This window comes from Zonotrichia leucophrys, chromosome 5 (assembly GCF_028769735.1).
Source record: "Zonotrichia leucophrys gambelii isolate GWCS_2022_RI chromosome 5, RI_Zleu_2.0, whole genome shotgun sequence".
Taxonomy (NCBI): Eukaryota; Metazoa; Chordata; class Aves; order Passeriformes; family Passerellidae; genus Zonotrichia; species Zonotrichia leucophrys.
Genome location: NC_088175.1, coordinates 55,786,638 through 55,800,213, shown reverse-complemented (window position 1 = coordinate 55,800,213; position 13,576 = coordinate 55,786,638). Strand labels below are relative to the sequence as shown.

Genomic DNA, 13,576 nt, shown 5'->3' with positions numbered 1-13,576 from the left:
CATGTAGGGAAAGGAACTTTCTTTTCTATAACTATTAAGATACTTGGCATCTCCAGCTGCGTGTGGGAGGTTGATGTTATAATACTTCAGAAACTGAAACCACCAAATAAACACATTCACTCAACAACACTCTTCATTTCCTACAGCCATCCTAAAGGAAAAATCAATTATCCACGGGATAATGAACACTGTGTAACATCACTGAAAAAGGATTTAATAAATAATTTATAAATTACCTCCAAATATGTAATGATTAAATATTTAATACTAATTATATTACTCCACTGCTTCAAAAACTCAATTTTAGCACCATCCAAATGACTTTCAATGATTTGAACTAAAATACACTTAATGTTAGAAGTTTTTTGTTGCAAATGAATGTCTGCTTTTCTATTATATGAGGGCACATTCCTTCACACTAAATGACATTTAATTTATTATTTTTTATTTTGTATTTTATCTATTATTGTTTTAGCATAAAAGAATAAATGTAGAAAAAGGGGGAGATTTACCATGTTGGAAGATGATGGGATTCCAGGTGTAGGGCAGTAAGTAGTATTTTACATTGCTCAGGGCTAAATTGAACTTAAATGTCTTTGATTTAATCACTAGTTCATTCCTCAATTCTTATGCCTTATGATTCAATGCAATACTTCTAATGAACTTACTCGAAAATTCCTAATAATGGCCAAAATGCTCAATGAATATTTTCTTTACGAATATTTTCCAAACCACATCTTTGCTCAAGTCAAAGAAAAGGATCTTAACTGCTTTAACATAAAGCAATTTTAACTTTCTCCAATGTTTCCCACTTGGCTGCCTATACACATATCAAGGCAAACTTTGTAAGATTAATAATATATATTTTATAAAGGATACATGCATTAATAATTTTCAAATAAATCTTCAGTATATCTGTGGTTAGCAAAATTCCCTTGGAGTACTTTCAAAATTACATTTTATTTTGTAAACCACTTAAAATGATCTGTTAGCTCCTCTGCACATTTTCTGTGTTCATTTACACAGAATATCCATAGAAAAAATTGCTAATATTAAAAAAAAAAAGGAAATGGGGTTACTAATGTGCAACTGCAAAGACACAAATTCAGAATACTGTCATTGCTCACATGCACATATTTTTAACAGAACATGTAACAAACACATCACCTAGGAAAGTCACAAGATGAAAAATAAATTACTATTTTTCTGCTAAACGCAACTTCAACTAAAATTAGAAATAGTGCACATTTTATCCATCATCTCCGCTGTCACCCGGCAAAAGAAAGAAAAAAAAAAAGAGAAACTTCAAAAAAAATCACTTGATGTGAGTAGGTGAGGAAAGATCTGTCTAAAATAATAACATCTGAAAAGTAATTAAGGGCTCTTGTCTGTTCCTGACAGAGAAAAAGCTTGTCCAGAAATGTGCTGAGCATCACAGCAAGCTGGAGGCTGCTCCACTCTGGGGGCCTGGCTTTAGACTGGAGCAAAATGAGGTGAACTGGATGGATGTATGCTAAAAATGCTAATCCACAGCTCCACGTGAGACCATTCACCACGACTAACAATCCAGAGTTTGATGTTATTTAAAACATTTCTTAAGAAATTTAAATTCTGTATACACGTATACCTTTTCAACCACTGTCAAGCAGCAATCCACAGTATTTTGAGACATATGTAACAGATTCTGGGAGACTTTATTGAAGCATCTAAGAGGTAAAGAGTTAATTTTAAAAGGGTATTTGGAGTGAGAATATAGAATAATTTTCATTTACAGGCAAACAGATCTGCAGTTAACAGCCACAAAACGTGCAGCAATAAACAATTAACAGTTACCTCTTTAACCCATTAGCACATTGCTAATTTCAGAGTTGAGCCCTGGGGTGATGGGCTACACTTACACTCTGCAACAAAGAGGTGTGAGGTCAAATAGTCAAAGAAATTAAGATAAAGATCATGCCACTAAAACTTGAAGGAAATTGTGTGTATGTGTGTGTTGGGTGGGCTTTTACAGACTAAATAAGAGATACCAGGGACTTGTTTCCATTTCCCTGGATTGTATTCAGTTGAAGAAAAAAAACCCCTCTAAAGCTAATTTACGATCAATATAATGTACTAATAATGAAGACTTCTGTAGAGTAAGTAATAAACCCAAAGAGCTTTAGGTTTCAATTTCATGGTCTCTGATGTTAAACATTTTTCCAGCATGTATTAAAATTTTATTAAAAATTAGGAACAGAAGAAAAAGGGCTGTAGGAAAAGTTCTGTGCAATGAGGCAACAGCAAAAACATAATCTAATGTAAATTTCAGAAATAAAAGATATGAGCAGGAGTTGCCATAACCTTGTGAACCACCATTAACATTAATACAGGATTATAGCTGCCATCCAGATGATCATAATGAGAATAAAACTCTATTAGCCCAAAGGCAGCTATGAAAACCAGAATAGGAGAGACTTACACGAATAAATAAGTCACGCTAGGCATGTGTTTACAATTAAATTAACTTCTATCCATTTAAAAACAAAATTCTTTCTCCATTAGCCTCACAGACACACCCAGTACCTGACACTTCTGAGGTATCACAGGAGACATGTATTCCTTTGTCTTGGAAATTAACTCCTAAAACAATTGATGGCATCATTTTTCAATGCCGTTTTATTCTTCTAATGTATATGCATTAGGAAAGGCTTCTATGATTGCATGTCATTACTGCACAGTACAGAATGTGTCTGACTCTACATTGAGTAATTGCCTTTTTGTTCTTTTTAATTACAGATTTTTAATCCCCTGGTTAAACACAATGATCCACAGGTCACTGAAACTGCGGGTTTTGGTGGCATCATTCACTGTGGCAGAAGTAAAGTGGAGGCCACAGGAATTGGTAAATTCTGAGGAACCAGCAGCTGACTCCTCAGACCTAAATGGAGCACAAACCCACACACTGCCCTCAACGCTCCTGCTGGCCACAGACACAAACACAGGAAAACTGAGGAGGAAAGGACCTCTAGGATCAAGTCAAACCACCACCTAATACTGCAAGCTCCAGCACCAAACCATATCTAGGTGTTTCTTATATTATATATCTAATGTAAAACCACATATATTTTAGATTTTCCTTCTGATAAAGTTATGAGGTCACATGTTATTTTTACCCCCAACTGTGAGCATACAGCTATTTTCAAATAATAACCCGAATTACAGAATTACCTAGGTTGGAAAAGACCTTTGAGATCATCAGGCCCCATTGCATTCAGCCTGTATTTTCTCCATTGATACAAGGAATCTGATGTGCCATCACAGGTTGTCTTTCAACCTATGCTATGTACAATATGGGAATGGGTGCTGTTGTTTGCTGTTTGAAATTCAAGTGCATTTCCACTCTTAGAACAGTGCAGCTCACAAACTACACAAAGCCTGCAGTGTATTTTGGGTGTTTATAAACAAGAAATTAATTTGGGGAGTACATGGAACAATGTTTTTGCATTAGGAAAAGATAAAAACACAGAAAGATAAAACTCTCACGGTTAAGGATTAATGATCTGCCTTCTGGTTATGCTTGATTTTAGTTGTGTCACTGAGCTTGTATGCACAGAGCTCTAAATCCATTTGTCACTGTGTACTTTTGGCACCAGAGCTGTGTTATGACAGGTACATGACAGACAAAATGGCTTTGAATTGAAATATTAGTGCCAGTTAACATGGTAAATTCTGTGTTTTATATTCTTATTCTGCAAATATTAATTTATTGAAGACAGGTCAAAAAGCAGACCTCAGACTTATACTGCTTTTGATCACTTTAAGATTACTTTTCCTTGATTTAAAGGTAATAACTTCTCATTACTACACAATTTTCCAGATTAATGAACTATCTAGAACAACAACTTTATTTTGCACTGATCCAGGCACTTAATAATGCCCTGCTTTGCACATGTTTTATAAACCTAATTTATTCTTTTTCATATCATATTCTCTAGAAAAAAACAAAATGCCCAAGTACTTTCTTTTCAAGAAATGTGGCAACTTTCTTTCCTAGTAATCCTTTCTACACCAGGTTCTTATGCTTAATATCTGTAACAAACTCTCAGGTGTCACAATTACCAATGATGAATACAAATATACAACCTACTTATTTGGAACTTTTTTTTTGTTTTTTTTCTTTAAATGAGGAAGCAACCCCATCCCAGGGATAAATGCCCCCACATGGTACAGCTATCATACACTGTATGATTTATCCTTCCATGGGTTTAAAGTAAGTTTGCCATTTTAGAAAGTAATTTTTAGGCTGGAAGACAACAATTTTAAGATATTTACCAGACAAATTATCATTTGTTGCCTGAAGGTGAAAGTGCTGCTTATCAGACATGACAAGATGTGTAAGTGCTGATCATCTTAAGTTCCCACTTTTATGTATGATAACACATTTAATTAATCACACACATTTATATTCCCCCCCAAATACTAGCCTGCTGTATCAAAATATTTATGCAAATCTAATAACAATGAAAAAGAGAGCAATGCATCTTTATTTAAGAGTTAATTTGCGTTTGTCAAAGGGAAAAAAAAGCCAAGGAGAAGATATATAAGAAAGGATGTCATAATAAAAAACCACCTATACAGCTCAACTGCAGACGGTGACTGACTATGATTCTTTAACAACTTCTTTCATAGTAGCAGATTTCATTCGTTTTATAATCACAGATAATACACAGATCTTTAATAACGAGGTGTCAATGTTTGCAGACCATTATTCTTTCAGACATTTTCATGGCACACACCAAGAGCAGAGAAACATGAGAACTGCCCATCAGCAGGCAGATTAACTTATCCAAGCACTTCTGGATACAGAGGACCAGAGGCTGGTTTCTCAAAGGCTACAGCACAGAAGCAGTGACACATTTTTCCAAGTACATTAAACACAAAATATATTATGATAATTGAAAAAAAAAAAAAAAGAAGGAAGAGTTTGTCTCTATAGGACACAAAACAACACGACGCGGACTCACTGCTCTTTCCAAGGTAAAAAGGGACTTTTCATTTTCTGATTCCAACACTTATAGATTTCCAAAAGTGGATTGGAGGGTGACAGTGCCACCTCTCCAATGACACTGGACAAACCAACAGTCCACTAAATTTCTCTCCTCCACAAAACAATGCAAAACAATAAGTTATTTACATAAAGTGCATGAGAAAGTTCATTACAAGAATGCAAACACCAGAAGGCTTAGAAAATCTTAAAAAATCAGGGCGACAGGAGTTCTCTGTATTTCAGTCAAATATCAAAAATCTAATTCTAATCTTTATTCTGTATTCTCATGTCCCTATGTGTAACATCAAATTCTCCAAAGGCTCTGACCCTAGACCAAATTCTCTAGCTGGCCCTTATCCTTCAGCACTTCCCTCATGACAGAGGCATGAACACTTCCAGCCTGAAATAAAGGACAGGAACAGCAAGACAAACAATTCTACAGCCACATTAATGAGGAACAACAGGCTCCTGAGATCCCAGAGTGCTGCTCAGCTTGCACCACCACAAAAGAAAAGTCTGCCATCCTGCAGAGCTTAATCTAAATGGATTCTATCATACCCATGTGCTGCTAATAATTCATACAGTGCTTTTTTTTTCCACAGGTAATAATTTTTGGGAATGATGGTTTCTTCCTGCAAACCAGTTATTAATAAACCAGCAATCATAATTTTAAGAGCAGTGATGTGATATCCAGTTTTATAATCATATTCTGCTTTCTGAAATTGTACTTTAATTACACATAGAAAGATTACTAATTTTGGCTTCAGCCTATGCACTAACAGTAAATACCAACAGATGCCATACATAAGTTGCAAATGGCACTGAGATAGCAATTCCTATTTTTATTTCAGTTTTGTAATGAAAGGAGGACATTGAAGTGTCCTTCAGTCATTCTTCTGTAAAAATCCCTTTTCACTGAAATTACACATTCTTCTAGATCTATCTATTCAATCAGTTGAATTCAGGAGCAAAATGCAACACTGGAGATGAAAATTACTAGGACAGTTGTTAATCAGTGTGAATCCTGACTGTATTATACTGTTTGAATTTATTGACTAAAACCAGTTTTCATCTTTTTCTTTCCTCATGCTTTCTCCGAAACTGCCCTTTTCATCTTGCAAGACTGGAATATTCCCTATTGTCAAGTTCATTGATCCATTTTGGCAATTTTGATTTGGGTGTCCCAGATTATTTTATGGTTTTGGATAAAATATTTTTTTCCACTGAAAGAAGCCATGATAAGCAATCCCATATTACTGCTTAGTGCTGTATTACCACAAACTCACTTTCAGGGCTGACAGTAAAGGATGCTATGAATCAGCACCCTCATTTATTTTAAATGCAAATCCATCTTCAGTGTAGATTTGTCACAACAGACATTATCTATTTACCAAGTGACAGAATTTTGTTACTCAGTAAAATGTATCTGCTTCCCAGCTACAGAACCAATTTATTGACATCAGAAAGAGTCCTGGAACAATCCTCGAAATTTGGCTGTAAATGAATCTGAAACCCTCCTTGGTTTCAGTTTGATGGTCCTAGAGGACAAACTCTCCAAGATGTTCAAATTAAACCCCAGCCAGGAGTGAGATCATACCTTGGTGGCTGTGACCCGAGAGGGGGCTTTGGAGCCCTTAGTGCTGGAGGAAGCCGTCAGCCTCCCGGCTGGCTTGGGAGGGATCAGGCTCACGGAGGGAGGCTGCTGGCGCACGACAGAGGACAGGCAGAGCTGCACAGTCTCCTTCAGGGCTTTCAGCTGGGACTCCTGGGCAAAACAGGAAACCATCACTGCTCCAGGATGTGCTGGGATGAACACAACCGCTTACTTTTTCTCCATCTCTATTCAACCAAACACTCACGAGTGGCTGCTGCTTTTTCTTACTGATGGGATGAACAGCCGAGACGGGACAATGGGAGGAATTAAGACTGTCCAAAGCAGGATTTTTATGTGATTAGGTTAAATCAGACACATTTGACTCAGGGACCCTTTAATTTCTAACTGGCAGAAGATACTAGCATACTTCTTTTCAATGTAACATGTCTTTAATTCTAACTTTTCAAGTCAGTGACTGCACAGGCAGCATAAATCCCCATTTGTTATGGATAAATGGGCAGAGGTAGCAGACTGCCTAATTTTGCATGATGATATGGACTCAGTCAATCCAGTCTGATCTGCCCTTAGTGCTTCCTGCACATTGCACCCATCTGAAATCACTCTCCTCTCATCCAGAAATTTCTCTGGATAATTTCTCATCCTCTCATTCCTTAATCCTGCCATCCAGTGCACACTCTTCCTTGGCCACAGCCATTCCAATTTTGCCAATCCAAAGGTAAAAGAAGAACAAGTAAATTTGTTTCCATCCTGTGCATAGCATAATTCAATATTACTTTGCTGATAGGAGATCTATAAATGAACATCATGAAAGCACAGGTGAAGGAAACACTATTGGAACCAGGGATGTAATTTGACAAAGTTCTCTATAATCTTGCACTGATTATAGGTAAATAAACCTATGACAGACACTAAGTCCATTGTCAGCACAAACTATAGTTCAATAAATATCTAAATCTACTAAAAATCAGTGCAAAATATTTTTGGGTCACATTTTTTTTTCTAATTTGACCATCCTCTTCTTAAATAACTTTGCAGATGTACTTCACTTCATGCACCATAATTAGTTCCACTGATTTCAGTAGCATCACTCTCAGGTACAATCAGTATGCATCCAAACAATTGCATGGCTTTCATTTGTTTTTGTCAAATTACATGAAAACATCCCCAGCTGACATAGGTAAACACTCTTACATTACATGACATTTCTTACTTTGTCAAGGGCTGCGTTTTCCAATTTGTCTTTTGCAACTGATAGCTTCTGCTCCAGATCTGTTAGCTGTTGTGCCTGTGGGAATCAAGAAAAAGAAACTGATGCAATCTCCAATGCATTTTTTCATGTGAGAGAGCAAAGAACAGAAATTTTACAAGTAATATATGTGGGTTGGGTCAGATTTGCTTTTCCTGAGGGGGAAAAAAGAAATTATGGTCAAATGTGCTCCACTGATGTGAATGCAAGTTTATAATAACTCAATGTCAATAGCAAAATTAATTCCACACTATGAAATATTTAATATTATGCTGTAATATCCTTCTGGAAAGGTATTAAAATGTCTTTTAAAAACTTTGCTCATTTGTCTGACTTCTGAGTGCAATTTGAACATTATTTTGTAGTTTTAAACATTGAGATGCCAACATGAAGCTACTTGGGCATAAACAGACAAATTAGAAAACACCCAAACATTCTTGCATGCAGACACCTTATGAAATTATACTACCTACTAGTACATAGGGAGGTAACTCCAGATTTTTTTTTCTCCGTGTCTTTTCCTGGAAATGTAAAAGGAAAATCCACAAGAATAGCTGACTGTGCAGCTACATAGCAGGAAAGCATTTTGGGAGATTTGTGTTTGAAGTCAGGATCAGGCTAGCAGCCTCCATATAATGTACCTGTCATACACGGAGTGCAGGGGTTCAGAAGATGCTTTTAAATGTTCAATAAATAAAGACAAATATTTTCTCTCTCTTTCCTTATGAGGTGTGTAAACCCAGCCTGCTCACTTGAAGGAAATACATTCCCTGCAGGAATTTTCTGTTTCAGGGAAGCAGATTCCTGCAGTTCTCAGCCTTTTCATTAATAACACATTACTATGCAACCAAAAGGACTAAGGATTCTTTTCCTGTTGTACCTGCAAAAAACCCAGCCTAGTCATTGTTTTCCCTGTTTGAAAAGGGAGCCACAGAGAAGGACAATGGAGTAGCCATTTATCTTTTCTCTCTGAAATTCTGATTAGGTGAGTGTACATTTAGTACATGCAGAATAATTGGATAAAATTCCTATTTCAGTTTGCAAAATTACTGAGATATAAGAAATTGCTAGAATTCAGTAATGTCTTGGATTTTTTCCTAAACATGGGATACAATATCATTCACAATAAACATGGCCACAGACAATGTCTGAAAGACTGAACACTGACTGATTTCACTGACTGAAAAGATTTGTGGTTTATGGTGAAAAGTTACTCATCCAAAGAACAGGTTTCAAATATATTAATGAATGTTTTCTGAATGCTTCATTTACCAAGACTTAATCTCATTTTTCATATAACTGTCCTATGTTGATGGACTAAAATCTTCTGTAACATTCATGTATGTTTACTTCATTTCACAGAACACTGAGCAAAAGGCTCGGTGATATCAGTCCAACTGATACCAGGTAAGAGTAACATTCTGGCATTAAATTGTGCTTTGATGAACCATTCAAAGTAGTCATAGTTATTTACATGTCAGTACCAAATCTGCAGAATAATCTGATTTTTTTCCTGAAAGGTTTTTTCTCTCAAGGCTAAATTCCTATTTCAACAGTTCCACTGCTGCTGCAATTTAGGATTTTGTTAGGGAGCCTAAATGAACTACCATGGAACAAAGATTAAATACATTGGTAGGCCAGGTGCTGTTAATTGCTACTCATATTTGAACTGTTTCTTGTTTTTCTAGAACTGCCTATCAAGATACTTTGGCTTAGAATTTGAAGAAAAGGGAAAAGAGAAGAAGTGGTAGATCAAATACGTCTGAATCTGTAGCAGAAGCCTTAGAAAAAAGCAAAGATATTCTCAAACCATACCACTGAAGCATGGCCACCTTTCACATTTACAAGAGGAATTTCAGTAATACAAGGTACTTATACAAACTGACATTGGAAATCAGTGTTGGATTTATTTTTATTCATATCTTATTACCATCATATATACACGTTTGGATTTCATGGACAAAAACACAAACTATTTTTAATTCTTTCCTATTTTAGTAAAACATGAGACTTCTTCCAGGAAAATATAGCCTAAAAATGGGAAGACAGTTAATGAAGGAGAAGTAATTTTAGAAAGAAGTGGTCTGTAATGCCTGAAATAAATTCAGACCTCAATCTAGAAGAGCACTTAAACTTAGAAGTACTTCACTGAATCAGGGGTTTAGGATGATAATTTAAATTATTGCAACTCAGTAGTGTCATTCAGAACTAGTAAGTATCCACTTACAGAGGCAGTGATAAAATTAGGAACATTCAATGGCAATTTATTAATAAATTCTTGGTTTTCTCATTATAATACAAAGCAAATTTCAACTTGGGTCAATTCTTTAAGGATAACATGCTGCATGCTTTAAGGGACTAAAATGTGAAAAAGAGAAACTCAAATTATATTCTCTGTAGAGATACTGACAAGCTCTATAACCTTGGGTGCATGATTGAATTTTTGTGATGCTCATTACTTATCTGTTCCATGGCTTTAGATCACATAAACAGAGTTTAAAAATATAAACATACACCCATATATGCTCCCTAATTAATCAGGTGGATTTTAAAACACTTTGAAAACATAAGAAGTGTTAGTAAGATTTGATAAAGAAGATATCATCTACCAATTCACTGCAATGTTAAGGAGAAAACTGCCTTCTTCCCATTCCTTTTCCTCTCCCACTTAATCCCCAGAGATCTAGCTCAGACCAGAGCCACTGACAGTAACAGGTACCAGAATTTGAGAAACAGCTTCTTGATGTCAATTATATTAATTATATTAATAATTAATATATATTAAATTATATAATTATATAATTATATATATTATATATAATATATATAATAATATATAATATATATTATATATTATATAATAATATTATATTATATAATAATATAATATATAATATAAATTATATATTATATAAATAATATAATAAATAATAAATATAAATATATAAATATATAAATAAATAAATTAAAATAAATAAATATATAAATATATTATATAAATAATATAATAAATAATATTAAATTATATTAATAATTTTTATTATGTAAAATAAAAATCACACAATCTCCCCCTATTAATTTCACATATATCTTCAGAATGGACACCTTCAGAGAAAGCATTCTTTTGAGGGACATGAACTGCAGCTTTCCCTCACGCCCTTTAGAAATCGAACAGCCTGCAGATTACATCCTTCTGCTCCAATGCTCAGATCTCTGTGGAGAGCAGACTTCCCTGAAATCCTCAGTAAGCCACACAGAAAATAAAGTTGAGTGGCATGGGAAGGGAGTGGAAGGGGAAAAGGTAAAAGTCCAGCAATGTGAAAGAAGCCAGCAGCCAGGATTTCATCCCGAACATTCGTGCTGTGCCGACAGGAGGACTCTCCATCCCATTGATCAGAGAGAGGAACAGCTTCATAAAACAGCCACAATGCTAACATGAAACCTGTTATGTTCCCAGTATCAAAGCAATCAGAAATGAAACATCACCTGTTCTTGCCCCAGCCTAGCAGCCTCTCTCTGATCAGGCAGGGTCCTGGTTAAAATATGGGCTGTAATAGTGCTGAGCAATCCCAGCGCTTCAGCCAAAGAACACAAACCTTCACAGCAAGGCAAGATTAGAATTTTCCATCTTTACCTCTGCTCAAGCTCTCCATTATACTGAATTTGCAGAAAGATTTGTAACTTCTGTTAATGCTAGGTGGTGTTAAAATTTAAATGCCTAGATCTATAATATACCTAATCTTTGTCTCTAAATCTGTTTCCCTGGTTTTGGTCTTTTGGAGACCAGAAATAAATGTCCCTGAAGAACCTTGGAATAAACTTAAGTAAATATTAAGAAAAAACAAAAAAAAAGGCAAAAAAAAAAAGCACAGAAATCACACTGTCTTTTAAATGGCCTACATTACTCTATATTCACCTATTTACAGCACTGTATATACAACAGACACACACAGAGGGAGTTAAACACTTCCAGGAGAAAGAATTTGGAACTCATATTGACAAGAATGACTTTGTAAGTAATTCTAGGTCTAGTCCCCTTGAAGCTGACTGCTTCATCTCCATCTTTATGCTGGGAATATATGAAAGGACCATTAAGAGCCTTCAGCCGGGTGAGCTGCATCCCTCTCCTCTTCCTTTTAACAGGGATTAACTTCTCCCTGTGCTAACAAGGACTTGATGCCCCTCAGCAATGTCTTCATGTCTTGTCTTCCCCTCCTTCACTTTAAAATGTTTTATTCATTATTAAAATGTGCTAGCTAGAACAGACTATTCTTTCAGATTGTTTAAGCAACAGATTTTTCTTAAATTTTCAGACCTAAGGAACATTACATTGCTCAAGTTTATCATAAACACAGAGATTTGCTTCAAATGTTAACAATACTTGACTTTGCCATGGAGGAGTGCTAATTAAAGGAAAAACAAGAAGCATCTGTAGAATATTTTTACATTATTCAGTTAAAAGATGAAATGTTACAGAATATATGGAATAGGGCAACAGGTTTTATTCACCACCAGTAACCTAGAATTTTGCTTTTTGTGAGCACAAACCCACAGATAAAAGTATATTTCTGAAAATGCATTATGGTATTAAGTCTGTCTTGGTGTTTTGAGCTCTTTTCATAACAAGCTTAGAACTGCAATAATAAAGGCAGCTATCATATTCCTACTTTACTCCAATGCTATATTAACCCCAATACTTTAGCTAACTATAGTGAAATACAACTTACCTTAAAAATCAAATCCTTTTTCCCATAACGAAGCTCTTTCAGCTGGGCTTGAATCTTTTTTGACTGAAAGTGAGGATAATCAAATCAGGTTTTGTTTTTTGTTTTTTTTTTTAAATTTTAAATATTAAAAAAACATTTTAAATTGTGAGAACAGCAGAACCTAGATCAGATTTAAATAGCACTGTCCTCTGACCTGGACAATACAATTAATTGAGCTATGGAATATATCCCACATCACCTAAAAACCAATGAGAAAATGTTCACCAATTTGAATTATTCTGAGAGCTGTGTTTGATAAAATATACAGTTTCTGTGATATACAAGATATCCAAACAGGCTGCAGAGGAATCTGAGAGTTACAATTAAGGTGTAACTCATTTGCTAAATATGAAGCCTGTGATGAAATTAAGAGTCATAAAAATACAAAATACATTCAGTGCAGGTCAAAAGCATGTGTATGACCTGCAACTCTCTGTGATAAAATTTGGTTATTTTGTGGATTTTCTGTGCTTCAAGGGAGAGGGAGGATCTCTTAGTAGAGTCATATAGATAAAATTACCATTAAACACAGGTTTAATTTTTCAAAGAACTCTGACTGCCAGGGCTTGTCACAGTGTAATAAAATTAAATCATCCTTAGGCTTCATTCTTAGATGCAAATATTAAAAGAGATACAATCAGAGAAAAGATCTTCAAGTTAATTACCAAAGGTTCAAATATTCTGCAGCTAGGTGTGGTGGTTTGACCCTGTCTGGGTGCCAGGTGCCCACCAAAGCCACTCCATCACTTCCCTCCTCAACTGGCCAGGGAACAGAAAATATTTACTCATATTAATTTAGTCTTAATTTTCTTAATTTTTCTTATTTTTGCACATATAATTTCTTTTAAGGTCATTGCACCTTGCCAGAATGAAACCAAAAAAAGAAGGGTATTTGTACACACTGCTGGTTTTTAAGCAGTAAA

General features: G+C 35.2%; 1 protein-coding gene across 2 annotated transcripts in view; it reads right to left on the bottom strand.

Annotated features, from left to right (window-relative positions):
- The window catches only part of LUZP2 (leucine zipper protein 2), a 77,245-nt gene that overhangs the window by 7,946 nt on the left and 55,723 nt on the right, over positions 1–13,576 (bottom strand). For both annotated transcript variants that reach the window (XM_064715777.1, XM_064715779.1), the window contains exons 8-10: positions 12,615–12,677; positions 7,852–7,926; positions 6,624–6,791 (exon numbers count right to left, since the gene is read on the bottom strand). In XM_064715777.1, coding sequence (XP_064571847.1) covers positions 6,624–6,791; positions 7,852–7,926; positions 12,615–12,677 — 306 coding nt within the window. The remainder of the gene's footprint in view (positions 1–6,623; positions 6,792–7,851; positions 7,927–12,614; positions 12,678–13,576) is intronic.